The following is a 13,900-nucleotide window of genomic DNA, read 5'->3' as shown; positions in this document are numbered from 1 at the left end:
TGCTGCCATGTCTGACAAGGAAGGTGAAGTCGTCCCTCTGAGGACTAGCGAGTGATGATTCAGTCAATGGATACCTCTGTTTATTTTATTATAAGATCAAGCTGTTATATCAGTTTGGAGTGTTTGGGTTGCTGGAGCTGGTATTATACATTCCATTTTCATGATTTTATAAGATGAAAGTATAACAACAAATCAGCTCCCACTCACATAAGCCTACAGGTATCTTTTGCCAAGAAGCGTGTTGCTTTATGAAGTGTGAGACAGAGTTCGTGCCCTCTCTAAGCAATAACCCAGCCGAAGCTGAAAAGCTCGGTGGACGTTTTTCTTTCTTTTTGTGCTTAGTGCTGCTTTCAAAGCAGCTGCTATTTCTTTCCAAGGTGCTTCTGCAAAGTCGGCCTAGAAATTAGATGAGTAGGTTTGAAATAGATGCATGCCCCACAGCCTGATGTGGGTGTGCTGCTGGGGTGGAGGAGGCACTGCAGTTTCAGCCAATTCATATATTTACTCATGTATTTCTGTGATGTCCTAGATGTACCACGCCATGTATACAGCTTAAAGTTCTTATAACCAGTATCAGCTGAACATTTTCCATTAATGGTAACACTGGGATTTCAGAGGGAAAACTATTCCTTCTCTTTCCTAACTCCCAGTCACAGGGCACAGTAGTGCTGATGTCAATTAGGAAACTCAATTTAGAAAGGGAAAGGAGAGAAGCTGGCTGGGTCTATGGGGTTTTTTCTTTGTATATGAAGACAAAAGAGTCTTTACACATTAAAGGAGAGTTTTTTTCTTAGGCTATTATGTCAGGAGTGACCTATCCAAGTACGAAGCATGAACTTTTGGTTCTGATCTTTAGGGGTGGGGGAGAGTTGTGTCACTTTATGGAGTATGAAGAAAGATTTTTAACCAGGAGAGAGACTTACTCTGCCTTATTTCACCTGAGAAACATTAGGAATATTAAGTTCAGTTTTGCCTGTCTTGCTTATTGTCCTTCTCAGACGTGTGAATTCCTCATCCCTGTAATTGGAGAGCCGGGTATTAAAGCAGCTTTCTCCTTCCTCAATTTTAGAAAATGTTTCGCTGTCCAAGTGAGTCTTCCTGCCTTCATTTTTAAATTTTCAGTTTTCAGAGGAAGGAACCAGAGAGACAAGACTTAAATAGTTGTTGTAGAAGGCAAGTAAAGAAAAGCTTCCACAGCTATAACTTTATAAAATGCACTTTGCAGTTTTAGCAAGGTGGGAAAGATAGAAAATGTCCATGTCCAGTATTCCTTCCTTTTGTTTAACCAACCTAACATAATGGTCAGAAAGGTTTGGGGAAAGGCACGCTTGGTTACCTTCTCCTGACTGAGCAATGCCTAAAGGGCAGGAGCCAGCTGGAAAGCAGCCTTGCCCTGTCTGTGGGGCATGGTGCAGCTCTCCTCGTTGCTGATCAAACTGGTTGCTGCAGCAATGACTAAAATTTTTTCCCTCAGATGAAAAATTATTCTCTCTAAAGTCTCTCTGTGTTTGTATTTTATGTCTAAATTCAGAGCTGAAATTGCAAACAGAAATAGTGATGTATTGGCCCTTTTTGGAGAGAAAGGAGTTTGATGGTGAGAAATCGATCCATGCCAGCAAGAACCAGCCACGAGGTGGCTGTTGGTCCCCTTCTGGCTCCTTCCCTGTGAGGAAGGTTGGCGACTGCCTGGCAAAGGCCCTGGCTTAATCCAAGCTGTTTATCAGGATGTAAATAACACTAAGAGAAATAACTTTTGCCTTTCCCTGGAAAAAAACTGAGGGGTACGGTAGGTATCTTACGTGCTGTAGTCCCTAAATGGGGAAGCTAATGACTTTGGGATTCCCATTAGGAAACAGAGAACTGAAGAATCAGCATTGTCCTCTCTTATTGCACAGCGAACAGGAGAAATGCTCATTTTCCTTTTCTCGAGCATAAACTTCTCCTGCTTTTAACAAAGAGTCAAAAATATTAGAGAGTTAAGAGGTATTTTCAGCCTTTGAAAACTAAAAATAGTAATGATTTGTTGATTTGTGGTTTTTTTCTGACAAAAGATGTTTTCATGAATATTTTCTTAGTGAATAAAATAAGAAAATTTCTGCCCCCCTTTTGGGGGAGAAGGATTGGAGAATATTGGCAGATTAATGGAAGACTGCAAATCTTCCAATGGAAGGTTTCCACAGCAGTCTGTGTTTTGACAGAGAATAAAACGAAAAGCTTTAAGTAATTCTATCTAATTCCTGTCAGCTCTTAGTCTGACATAAACTGTCTTCCCAAAAAGTGATGGTCTCTTTTCCTGCACTGCCCCAATTATAGAATATAAACATTTTAATTTGATCCCTTCTTTTTCTATGCCAGAGAGCAACCTAGACCTTGCAGAGAAAAGAAAAAAAGTCTGCACACCCTTTTCTGTTTAATACACAAATCATCTGAAATAAATGTTTATGCCATTTGATGTAGGGTTCAGTTTTGAAATAACAGATCCCAAATGTATTGGTTGTGGCCGGATTCTTCTTAGCATGAGTTTCAAGATTAGGTACATGCATGGCTTAAAGCACATAGGGTTTTTTTTTTTTGGTGAGATTTTGCACGTCTTTACCCAGCGTGCTGGTTATTTGCAACCTGTGGTGGAAATTAGCCTCCTAACAGGAGAAGAGTTTTTAAGGCATTGCTGTGGGATTACTGAGGAGTAATAATGAAACGAGTATGTTGAGTGACCTGATGAGTAAATCTCTGCTGTGTGAGCAAGGGCTTTTGAAAGCTTGATCTGTCAATGTCTGGGTTTAAAAAAAGAGGCTGTAGGAGAGCTTAAAGCAATTATCTGTCCAAGGAAGCTCCAGGCTTGGTTTGATGATGTAGGAAATCGGAGCTCTAGAAAAATCCTTCAAGAACACAGGGAAAAAACACATCTCGGTGAAAGAGGAAGAAATACTTATTCTGAGATATTTTTGTGAAGGTGAGAGTCCAATGTGACTAGACAGTGAATGGATGGTCACTGTCAAGACTGCTGTTGGAAGGAGAATACCAGGGTCCACTGGGTTTCTCCAAGCTGACTTCCAAGCTGCTGCTCTTCATGTGACTGCCCCTCAGGCAAGTGCAGTCATAATGACAAGAATTCAGATATTTGAAGTTCACTCCATTCATTTGAACTGGAGTGAATGAGGGAGCGCTTACCCGTCAGCAGGTACAAGGAGGCAGAGGCAGTGATGGCCAGGGCTTCGCTGGGCTGCCTCGGCAGCGTGCTGCTCCTTCTGCCTCACGTGCCAGGCTCTTCGGGTTAGGGCCTGAGCATCTGTGATGACTTTGCTTTCTGTCTGATCCTCAGTCTTTTGATTTGCAGCTACTTGGCCCCAGTTTTATGTAAATTACTTTTAAAATTGTTTTGTGCAGCCTCCCAAGCTGTAATGAACTTCAAATGAATAAATTGCACACCTGAGACTGTGAAATACTGGTAAATAAAATTGCAAGAGGAGAGCTCTAGGAAAGATGCAGACTGAGGAGTGGTCAGGATAATTTTTCAGGAGAGACTATTTAAGTATCTTATTTCCTCCTCAGATGTTTTAAGAATTCCCTGAAGAGTTTTGTGGTAGAAGAAAAGCCTAAATAGTCTTAATTCTTGCCAACACCAGTCATTCCTGTAAAATCCATGCCTTGCGTCTGTCTCTGTAGTCTTCAGACAAATCAGCACCCCCTCACAATATCCCTGCAAAGCAAAGAGCGCAGTTGCGAGTCACGTTGCTGTGTGTTAAGTCGTTTAGTCAGTTCTCCAAAGGCAGCTGCTGGTTTTGCCAGGATGATTTCATGTCATCCTGAGTTGAGAGTTTGTGGGTGCGAATTAAGGGGCAGGCTGGCAGGGGTGATACTGTTGTGGGTGTCTATGACAGGCCACCGGATCAGGATGAGGAGGGTGATGAGGCCTTCTACAGGCAGCTGAGAGGAGTCTCGCAATTACAGGGCCTGGTTGTCATGGGGGATTTCAACTACCCTGATATTTGCTGGGAGGCCTACTCAGCCAGCCATCCACAGTCCAGGAGGTTCCTCCAGTGCATTGATGATAACTTTCTGATGCAAATGGTGGATGAGCCAACTAGGAGAGGAGCACTGCTGGATCTTATCCTCACTAACAAGGAGGGTCTGGTTGAAGAGGTGAAGGTTGAGGGCAGCCTTGGTTGTAGTGACCATGAGATGGTAGAGTTCAGGATCTCATGTGGCAGGAACAGAATAGCTAGCAGAATCACAACCCTGGACTTCAGGAGGGCCAACTTTGGCCTTTTCAAGCAATTGCTAGGGGAAATCCCATGGGACAGGGTACTAGAAGGTAAGGGGGCCCAAGATAGCTGGTTAGCATTCAAGGACTGCTTCTTCCGAGCTCAAGATCAGAGCATCCCAGCAGGTAGGAAGTCAAGGAAGGGTACCAGGAGACCTGCATGGTTAAACAGGGAACTGCTGGGCAAACTCAAGTGGAAGAAGAGGGTGTACAGATGATGGAAGGAGGGGCTGGCCACTTGGGAGGAATATAAGTCTGTTGTCAGAGGATGTAGGGAGGCAACTAGGAAAGCTAAGGCCTCCTTGGAATTAAACCTTGCAAGAGAGGTCAAGGACAACAGAAAGGGCTTCTTCAAATACATTGCAGGTAAAGCCAACACTAGAGGCAATGTAGGCCCACTGATGAATGAGGTGGGGGCCCTGGAGACAGAGGATAAAAAGAAGGCGGAGTTACTGAATGCCTTCTTTGCCTCTGTCTATACTGTTGGAGGCTGTCCTGAGGAGCCCCGGACCCCTGAGGCCTCAGAAGAAGTCAGGATAGAGGAGGAATCTGTCTTGGTTGATGAGGGCTGGGTCAGGGACCAATTAAGCAACCTGGACGTCCATAAATCCATGGGCCCTGATGGGATGCACCCGCGGGTGCTGAGGGAGCTGGCGGAAGTTATTGCTAGGCCACTCTCCATCATCTTTGCTAAGTCGTGGGCAACGGGAGAGGTGCCTGAGGACTGGAGGAAAGCGAATGTCACTCCAGTCTTCAAAAAGGGCAAGAAGGAGGACCCGGGGAACTATAGACCGGTCAGCCTCACCTCCATCCCCGGAAAGGTGATGGAACAACTTCTTCTTAGTGCTGTCTCTAGGCACATCAAGGATAGGGGGATCATTAGGGGCACTCAGCATGGATTCACCAACGGAAAGTCATGCTCAACCAACTTGATAGCCTTTTATGAGGATGTAACCCAGTGGATAGATGATGGTAAAGCTGTGGATGTGGTCTATCTCGATTTCAGTAAAGCGTTTGACACGGTCTCCCACAGCATCCTCGCAGCTAAACTGAGGAAGTGTGGTCTGGATGATCGGGTAGTGAGGTGGATTGTGAACTGGCTGAAGGAAAGAAGCCAGAGAGTGGTGGTCAATGGGACAGAGTCCAGTTGGAGGCCTGTGTCTAGCGGAGTCCCTCAAGGGTCGGTACTGGGACCAGTTCTATTCAATATATTCATTAATGACTTGGATGAGGGAATAGAGTGCGCTGTCAGCAAGTTCGCTGATGACACAAAACTGAGAGGAGTGGCTGACGCGCCGGAAGGCTGCGCAGCCATTCAGAGAGACCTGGACAGGCTGGAGAGTTGGGCGGGGAGAAATTTAATGAAATATAACAAGGGCAAGTGTAGAGTCCTGCATCTGGGCAAGAACAACCCCATGTATGAGTACAAGTTGGGGACAGAGCTGTTGGAGAGCAGCATAGGGGAAAGGGACCTGGGGGTCCTAGTGGACAGCAGGATGACCATGAGCCAGCAGTGTGCCCTTGTGGCCAAGAAGGCCAATGGCATCCTGGGGTGTATTAGAAGGGGTGTGGTCAGCAGGTCGAGAGAGGTTCTCCTTCCCCTCTACTCTGCCCTGGTGAGGCCGCATCTGGAATATTGTGTCCAGTTCTGGGCCCCTCAGTTCAAGAAGGACAGGGAACTGCTAGAGAGAGTCCAGCGCAGAGCCACGAAGATGATTAAGGGGGTGGAACATCTCCCTTATGAGAAGAGGCTGAGGGAGCTGGGTCTCTTTAGCTTAGAGAAGAGGAGACTGAGGGGTGACCTCATTAATGTTTATAAATATGTAAAGGGCAAGTGTCATGAGGATGGAGCCAGGCTCTTCTCAGTGACATCCCTTGACAGGACAAGGGGCAATGGGTGCAAGCTGGAACACAGGAGGTTCCACATAAATATGAGGAAAAACTTCTTTACGGTGAGGGTGACCGAACACTGGAACAGGCTGCCCAGAGAGGTTGTGGAGTCTCCTTCTCTGGAGACATTCAAAACCCGCCTGGACGTGTTCCTGTGTGATATGGTCTAGGCAATCCTGCTCCGGCAGGGGGATTGGACTAGATGATCTTTCGAGGTCCCTTCCAATCCCTAACATTCTGTGATTCTGTGATTCTGTGATGTCCATTTCCTGAACTCTCAAGCTTGTCCAGCACAGTAATTTGTACAACAACTGTCTTGGCCCGCTGGCATCTTTCCTTGGCTGCGAAAAAATGAGCTTTTTTTCCTATCCCAGCCACGTGTACGTGTGTGTGTATATGTACAAGGGGGAGTACAAATGCCAAATCCTGCCCCCTGACAGTCTAAACTACTTTGCTCTTGGACTGTCGCATGTTGTGAATCCGTTGTACAACTTGCCAAAAATAAACGAAATTACAGGCATGAAAGAAAAGGAATTAGGTAGGTTTTTCAGCACAATATATGTTCCCTGTAGCCGGCACGGGTGAGACCAGGCAAGGTTTTATTCACTTTGCAGGGTTCTCCAGCACCCCCCACCCGGTCTTCTGGTCCCAAATTCCTGGTGTCCTCCTGCTCTGCCCTGGGGTGCCTGTCGCATACCACCCTGCCCAGGAGGCACCAGCACAGTGGGCTGGGGCACAGATCTCATGTATTTTCAGATATTTGGAAACTCTTTTCACAGACAGAGTGAGCCTGAGGAGACCCAGGACATCGCTAAAGCGCTCTTCAGGCATTGCCAGTCTTCTTGAGAGGACCAGCTCTGGCAAGTGTGGACCTACAGCCCTGAGCAACACCCGGCTAGAAGCCTGGGGACCACCTAGATTTGGCCGTAAGTGGTAAACAACCAAGAGCCCATGACTTGTGGTCACAAACTGCTTGGTATGTAAAACTGTAACCTTTGTGTCCCTACACTTAAGAAGAAAGTTCTTTCTGGGCAGCAGCTTGCAGCCGATTTCGCTTTTGTTCATGGAAACACCAGGCAGAGTCTGGCTCTGGGACAGTGCCCATTGCTGCAGATTCCTTGCTCTGCCCCAGAGTACCCTGGCACACAAAAAAGTGCTCCTTTACCTGAGGCATACAGTTACAGAGACTGGTGTCCCACATTTGTTCTTTCCTGTCACAGAATCAATCAGGTTGGAAGAGACCTCTGGGATCATCGAGTCCAACCATTGCCCTGACACCACCATGTCAGCTAGACCATGGCACTAAGTGCCATGTCCAGTCTTTTCTTAAACACATCCAGAAATGGTGACTCCACCACCTCCCTGGGCAGCCCATTCCAATGTCTAATAACCCTTTCTGAAAAGAAATGCTTCCTAATGTCCAACCTGAACCTCCCCTGGCGAAGCTTGAGGCTGTGTCCTCTTGTCCTGTCGCTAGTTGCCTGGGAGGAGGCTGACTCTCACTCCGCTACAACCTCCCTTCAGGTAGTTGTAAACTGCAATAAGGTCACCTCTGAGCCTTCTCTTCTCCAGGCTAAACAACCCCAGCTCCCTCAGCCGTTCCTCATAGGTCAGGCCCTCCAGACCCTTCACCAGCTTGGTCGCCCTCCTCTGGACTCGCTCCAACACCTCAACATCTTTCTTGAAGTGTGGGGCCCAGAACTGGACACAGTATTCAAGGTGCGGCCTCACCAGTGCCGAGTACAGAGGGACGATCACTTCCCTAGACCGGCTGGCTACACTATTCCTAATAGAGGCCAGGATGCCATTGGCCTTCTTGGCCACCTGGGCACACTGCTGGCTCATGTTTAGCTGGCTGTCGATCAGCACCCCCAGGTCTCTTTCCGCCGGGCCGCTTTCTAACCACTCTTCCCCCAGCCTGTAGCACTGTATGGGGTTGTTGTGGCCAAAGTGTAAGACCTGGCACTTGTTCTTGTTGAACCTCATGCCGTTGGTCTCGGCCCATCTATCTAACCTGTCCAGATCCCTCTGTAGGGCCTTCCTACCCTCCAGCAGATCAACACTCCCACCCAGCTTGGTGTCATCTGCAAATTTACTGAGGGTGCACTCAATCCCTACGTCTAGATCATCTATAAAGATATCGAACAGCACCGGCCCCAGAACTGAGCCCTGGGGAACACCGCTAGTGACCGGCCGCCAGTTGGACTCTTCCCCATTCACCACCACTCTCTGGGCTTGGCCATCCAGCCAGTTTTTAACCCATTTAAGAGTCCACCCATCCAAGCCCCGGGCAGCCAATTTGTCTAGGAGGATGCTGCGGGAGACAGTGTCGAATGCCTTACTGAAGTCTAGATAGACTACATCCACAGCCCTGCCTTCATCTACTAAGCGGGTCACTTTACATAGAAGGAGATCAGGTTGGTCAAGCAGGACCTGCCTTTCATGATGTCATCAGACATCAACTAACGAAAGACTGTGAGACAGTTCAAACCATCCTTTCTGTATATCTTTCTTTGTTCTTCTTCTCCCTTTGCCATCTGCTACCCAAATCCCAAGCGTAGATGTGTCTGTCCGTTATCACTGAATGTCCTTGTTTTCTCTCCTGTCCCATTTCATGCTCATGCTTTACAGAGTCATTCCAGCAATGTGTTTAGTTACTTCTAAAGAGGTGCAAAATTAAGCATTTCATTTTTTTCAGTTCTTTATTATAGCTTATTTTATGGGAGTTTTAGCAGAATGACTCCAGATAAGTGAGGTTCTTCAAATGGAAGGCACTTTAAAATGTATATGTGGGATCTGGCAGATTCTTTTTTTTTTCCTTCTTTTTTCCCCCCCTCTTAGACTAACTGGCAAAAAGGTGAAAAATTCACCTGTTTGAGATTTGCAGCATATATGATAAGTCTTCAGCTGACGTGAATAAGCACAGCTTTTAGTGGCATGGCATGCCGCTTGCTAATCCAACACCAGCAACATGTCAGTGGCTCCTGGGCAGCGTAATTACTTGTCAGTAAGATTTTGATCAAAGGTATTTTGAAAGTGAGCGCCGTCTTCAATGACTTCTGCCTTCTAACTGCTTAGAAGAAGGTTGTGTATGGCAGACAGGAACCATAAATCTTAAGAGCAAACCCTTAGAGCAGCAGAGTCTGTTCATCAGTGGCACAGGAGTGTGCTGCACTGAAGACGACTGGCTAACATGCTTGCATGTGCACAAGCCCAGAACTCTAAGAATTACGTTGTGTATATTTTTGGTTTAAAATTTGGAGAGCTTCAGTCCTATTTCTATGTAAATAGATCTGATTGTGTGTCTGGACGCACGTGCATCTGTGGCAGGGAGTAATTCACACTATGTACGCATCTTTAGGGAGAGGTGGGTTCTATTTGGGATTAAGGAAAACAAAAGAATAAACAAAAGTAAACTTACAAAAGACCTCTGTGTCTAGGTTGGTTTTTTTTGCTTTACAAAAGTTGCAACTTTTGAAAGTACCAGTGTTTACAAACAGTTCTCAGGAGCATAGAAGTCCAGGAAAAATTCTTTATAGCTACAGTCTGTTTGCTTGGATAGTTTGAAATGAGCAGTGAATAAAGAATGGCTTTTAACAGAGGAAATGTGTGCAGGAGGATTATGCACACAGGCAAATGACAGCAGTCAGAATTTAAAGAAAAAACACTCTGAACAGCTATTCAGAATACCATTTTGAAGTAAAAAAAAAAACCAAAACAAAACCCAGCAGCAAGAAAACTCTGTGAGTTTTGATAAGGAGAAAAATGGAGCGAGTGGAAGCAGATGCAGGAGGTTTTCCTCTATAGAATAATGGTGGGAACTAGGGTGAGAGTATGTTAATCCATTGGTGAACCAGACGACATTAAATCTGACATTAGCCTAGATTTGCCTTGGTTATGTAAGTGCGTGCGTATAAGTCAGCCTTTACATCTAAAAGAACGTTGCTTTGAAATGGTTTTTCACTTACTGAAAACTCCCTGCAGAAGGCCAGGAGCTTCCCCACACCAGCTTTTTGCTGCTGTGCTGGTGAGGTTGTCTTTTCTTTGGAAAGCGTCTCTCTGACACGTACCCTGATTCCCAAAGCAGCTCAGTACTAATAGCATCAGGTGCTGATGAGAAACAGGGGCTTGCTGTAACAACAGGATAGTGATCCGCATTTTTGCCTCTAGAAAAGCACTTCATAGTTTCTGAAGTCTGATTGTAGCAGTGCCTGTGATTGTACAGATGGCTTAAGTACAGCAGGCAGTTCAGAGATGCCTGTAAGCAGCAGAGAAGGTATATAGATGGGGTGCTTGAGTTACACTCGCAGCCGCTGTGTAAAGCTCACGGTTATCCCTCGCTATGGCAGTAGCACTAGTCAGAGACTCATGTTGAATAAACCTCGCAAAACTCTAAAAATGAAATACTCTCAGTACTCGCCCTACACGTAGCATAATTTGACGAGACTAACCCCCACGCAGCTGGTATAACAGTAGCTCTAGGGAGGGCAGAATAGGATTAGAAGAAGAAAGGGGAAAGAGAGGAGCCAGACTGGCAGTAAGCAAAGCCGAAACAGAACTCACTCTGGTGCAGTGATACGTGGTCCCTTCCTCGGTGCTCCCGAGTCCCTCTGAGTGCCAGCCTCGGTGGAAAAGGCTCATATATATGTTTATTAATATGCAAACCACTCCCCGTGACAAGTATGCAGTCATGACTCTCTCTCCCCCCTCTCTCACACACACAGTCACACGCAAAGCAAATGCATCATTCCCTCAGACAACAAGCAACCTTTGTGACTTTTTGGACTAGTACAGCAAATTGGGTACTGCAGTTTTTCAGCTTGTGTTCAAGGGCAAGGAATATTTTAAAGTGCCATTTAAAAAAAGATAATAAAAAAATAGACACTGGGGAGCTAAGTCAGATGATGGTTGGTTTTTTAAAATGTAAAAAGTACGGAGCAAGCCAAGAAACGTCTGTCTTAGGTTATTCCTAACTAATATAAAGCCCTACAGTACCTGATCTAATTATAGAACAATGCCTTAAATAACTACAATCTCATTAAAACAGAGGACTCAGAAATAAAAGCAACCAGAAAAAAAAAGAAAATATAGTTTCCAAGCCTTTGTCAGGAAGAACAAAGTGATTTAAGATTCAAGGAAACTCTGTCCATGAGTAACGCACATTAGTAGTTAGAGCTCTGTGATGTTACTGCTCTTTATCACTCGTGGATGTTGTGCTTTTTTGTTTGTTTTTCTCTTTCTTTTGTACTTTGACCTTATCAAAGTCCATTCAACATTGCTGTACTTTGCTTTTCTCTTTGTGGGTGACCAGAAAGCAGTAGCGTTGGAGCAAAGCTTTCTGGTGCTGAAGAGATAGGTCTGATGTGTACCGCCACCGCAAGAAATCTGCTTTGAAGCCTCGTTCACTTTGTATAAATAAATGCTTGTGGGCATTCTTCTCAGGTGCAGAGAGCAGTGCTAACCAAAGTGCTCTCCCCTGGGATGAGGAGGTGCCAGATCCTTGTAGCTGCACCATTAATCACTTGAGGCAGGTCAACTCATTTCCATGCAATACATGTTTTTCCCTGGTGTTAACAACTGAGTTTTCAACCGCCAGCAGCCTTCACAGCTAAGAGAAAGTTTACAAAAAAAAAAAAAGACCAACCCCCTCAAAGTGTCTTCTAAGTGGTCTTTACAGGATCAGGAGGAAGGTTTCTTCTCCTGAAGAGAAAAGTAATTCTTCATTTCTGCCAGATTCTGCTCAATATATATGTGAATGATCAAATAAATTCCTGCGCTTCCTAAAATGGGAAGTGATTTGTGCCCAAAGGTTTAAAATAGTGAAGTTAGCAATGTGCTGAACTGATCTAACCTTAGCTCCCTCTGTTGATGGTTTCTCAGAGATTCAGCTTTCCATTTCTGTTGCCCTCTCTGCCTGCAACAGCTGTTGATGACATGAAAAACCTGCCGAACTGCCAGTCGTACGTGGTCAGGCAGGACCGTGTATCAGAGTCTGTCGCACGAGGCTCTGCCTGAAGTGTCTGTCGCTTCTGTCCAGCTTTGTGAAGCTTTAGAACCAGGAGAACAAACCGGTCACGATCATCATTTGTTAAACGAAGCGCATATAAAATCTGGAGGGCGAGACACCCATTCGGGTCAGACGCCATCCCCTCAGACTGTGGCAGAGGCGTGTTCGTAGCAGGATCTGCGGTGGAACGCCCCGTGCCCCAGCGCTTTGTGCTTTGTCAATGTGGCCTTTGGTCATGGAGCAACGGCCAGTTTTCTGGCGATTGGCTGAGCCCCAGGGGCAGCTTTGCGGGCGTGTGGCTGGTGATTGCGTGGAGTCGCGTGTCAGCAAAAGATGCTTTCTGTGTGTTTTATACAGGGATGCAAAGGCATTAACTAAAAATGACACGTTTTCTTTCTTGGCCCTAGATGAATGCAGAGGAGCCATGTGGATTAAAATCAAATCCAAGACTTAGCTCAGCAGATGTCCCTTTCAGAGCATTCACAGGCTATCACGGATCAGTGCACTACAGGGCAGACCTCTTGCCCCGCAATTCCCTAAGCATTGCGGGATCACTCGGGCTATTGACTTGTGGCCAGCCCTTCCCCACCTCTTCTTTCCCTGCTTCTTTCCCAGTCACTGCTCCGCCTTCCACCCCAGTGTTAATAGTTAAGCAGAAGATTTGAAACAAGACCCATGCTTTTGCCCATGTTTTGTTGTAAGTCTCTACAGTGGGACAGCTTGCCTACTGTGGGTGTTGGTGGGAACACCTGCAGCAGAAGCGTCTCCCGACAGCTTGTTTTGGGAACAGCGAGGGTCCAGCTCCCCCTGAGCTGAAATGGGAGTAAGTGCGTGGCCACACTGCAGGCTTTTTGCTGCTGGAAGGGAGATCCCAACCAGGCTGTTATGGCGAGCCAGCTTTTGCATTGGACAAGATGTGACCATCTTATCGAGACTGGTAACCTGCCTTTAGCGCATCTACTTGGGTGTCCAGGAGAATAAATCCACTCAAGCCAGAAGTTTCACTATAAATTTAGACACAGCCATCATGTTCACTTCCTTAGCAATTTCCTCACCCTCTCCCTGCCTTTTTTCTTTTTTTCTTTTTAAATTACAGTGTTATGGTGCTATTACAGACTTGAGTAAATGAACATTTAGTATGAGATATAGGAAGTGGATAATGCTATCTTTCATAATTTTTAAGCCCCTTAATGATGGATATTAGGCCTGTATTTAGAAACCTGCAAATGCACCAAAGGCACTTGATCGTTTGTGTTTATATGTAATCAGGCTCAGCAATTTGCCTTCTCTTTCAGCAAGCAGTAAATTTAGCCAGAGAAATTCAGCTTCAGACAGACCTAATGTTTGGTAAATGCAACTTAAGTTTACAAATAGTTTTGCTCAAAGAAATGCTGTGGAGGGATTGAAAATACCAGGTATTTATTTTTGAAAAAGATGACGCATTTAAACTTTTCATTGTGAATTAATGTTCCCGTTGCTTTTTTCTAATTTGTAATATAACCATTAAAAAAAAGGTGAGTGTACTTTAAAAACGCCATCTGTGTTGAATATAAGCACGTTTTAGCATTTGCAGCTTGCTCTGCTCATGCATATTGCATTGCTTTGTTTACAAAATTTTGTAAAAAGTATACAGAAAGGTCATGAATGCATTTGAAAGAAATCATGCATTCTTATTCAAACATCCTTCCAGTGTTACTGTAGCTCTAGTAAAAGGCAATGTTCAATGAGATCACTGAACG

General features: G+C 45.4%; 1 protein-coding gene across 1 annotated transcript in view; it reads right to left on the bottom strand.

Moving 5' to 3' along the window:
* The window catches only part of LOC137665122 (hematopoietic prostaglandin D synthase-like), a 38,772-nt gene extending 27,977 nt beyond the window's left edge, over nt 1-10,795 (bottom strand). The window contains exon 1 of the mRNA XM_068403930.1: nt 10,718-10,795. Within this exon, the coding sequence (XP_068260031.1) occupies nt 10,718-10,795 (78 nt within the window). The remainder of the gene's footprint in view (nt 1-10,717) is intronic.
* Nucleotides 10,796-13,900: the final 3,105 nt, after the last annotated feature.

This window comes from Nyctibius grandis, chromosome 6, assembly GCF_013368605.1.
Source record: "Nyctibius grandis isolate bNycGra1 chromosome 6, bNycGra1.pri, whole genome shotgun sequence".
Lineage (NCBI taxonomy): Eukaryota > Metazoa > Chordata > Aves > Nyctibiiformes > Nyctibiidae > Nyctibius > Nyctibius grandis.
The sequence above is the reverse complement of the archived record's forward strand: the minus strand, read 5'-3'. Positions and strand labels throughout refer to the sequence as shown.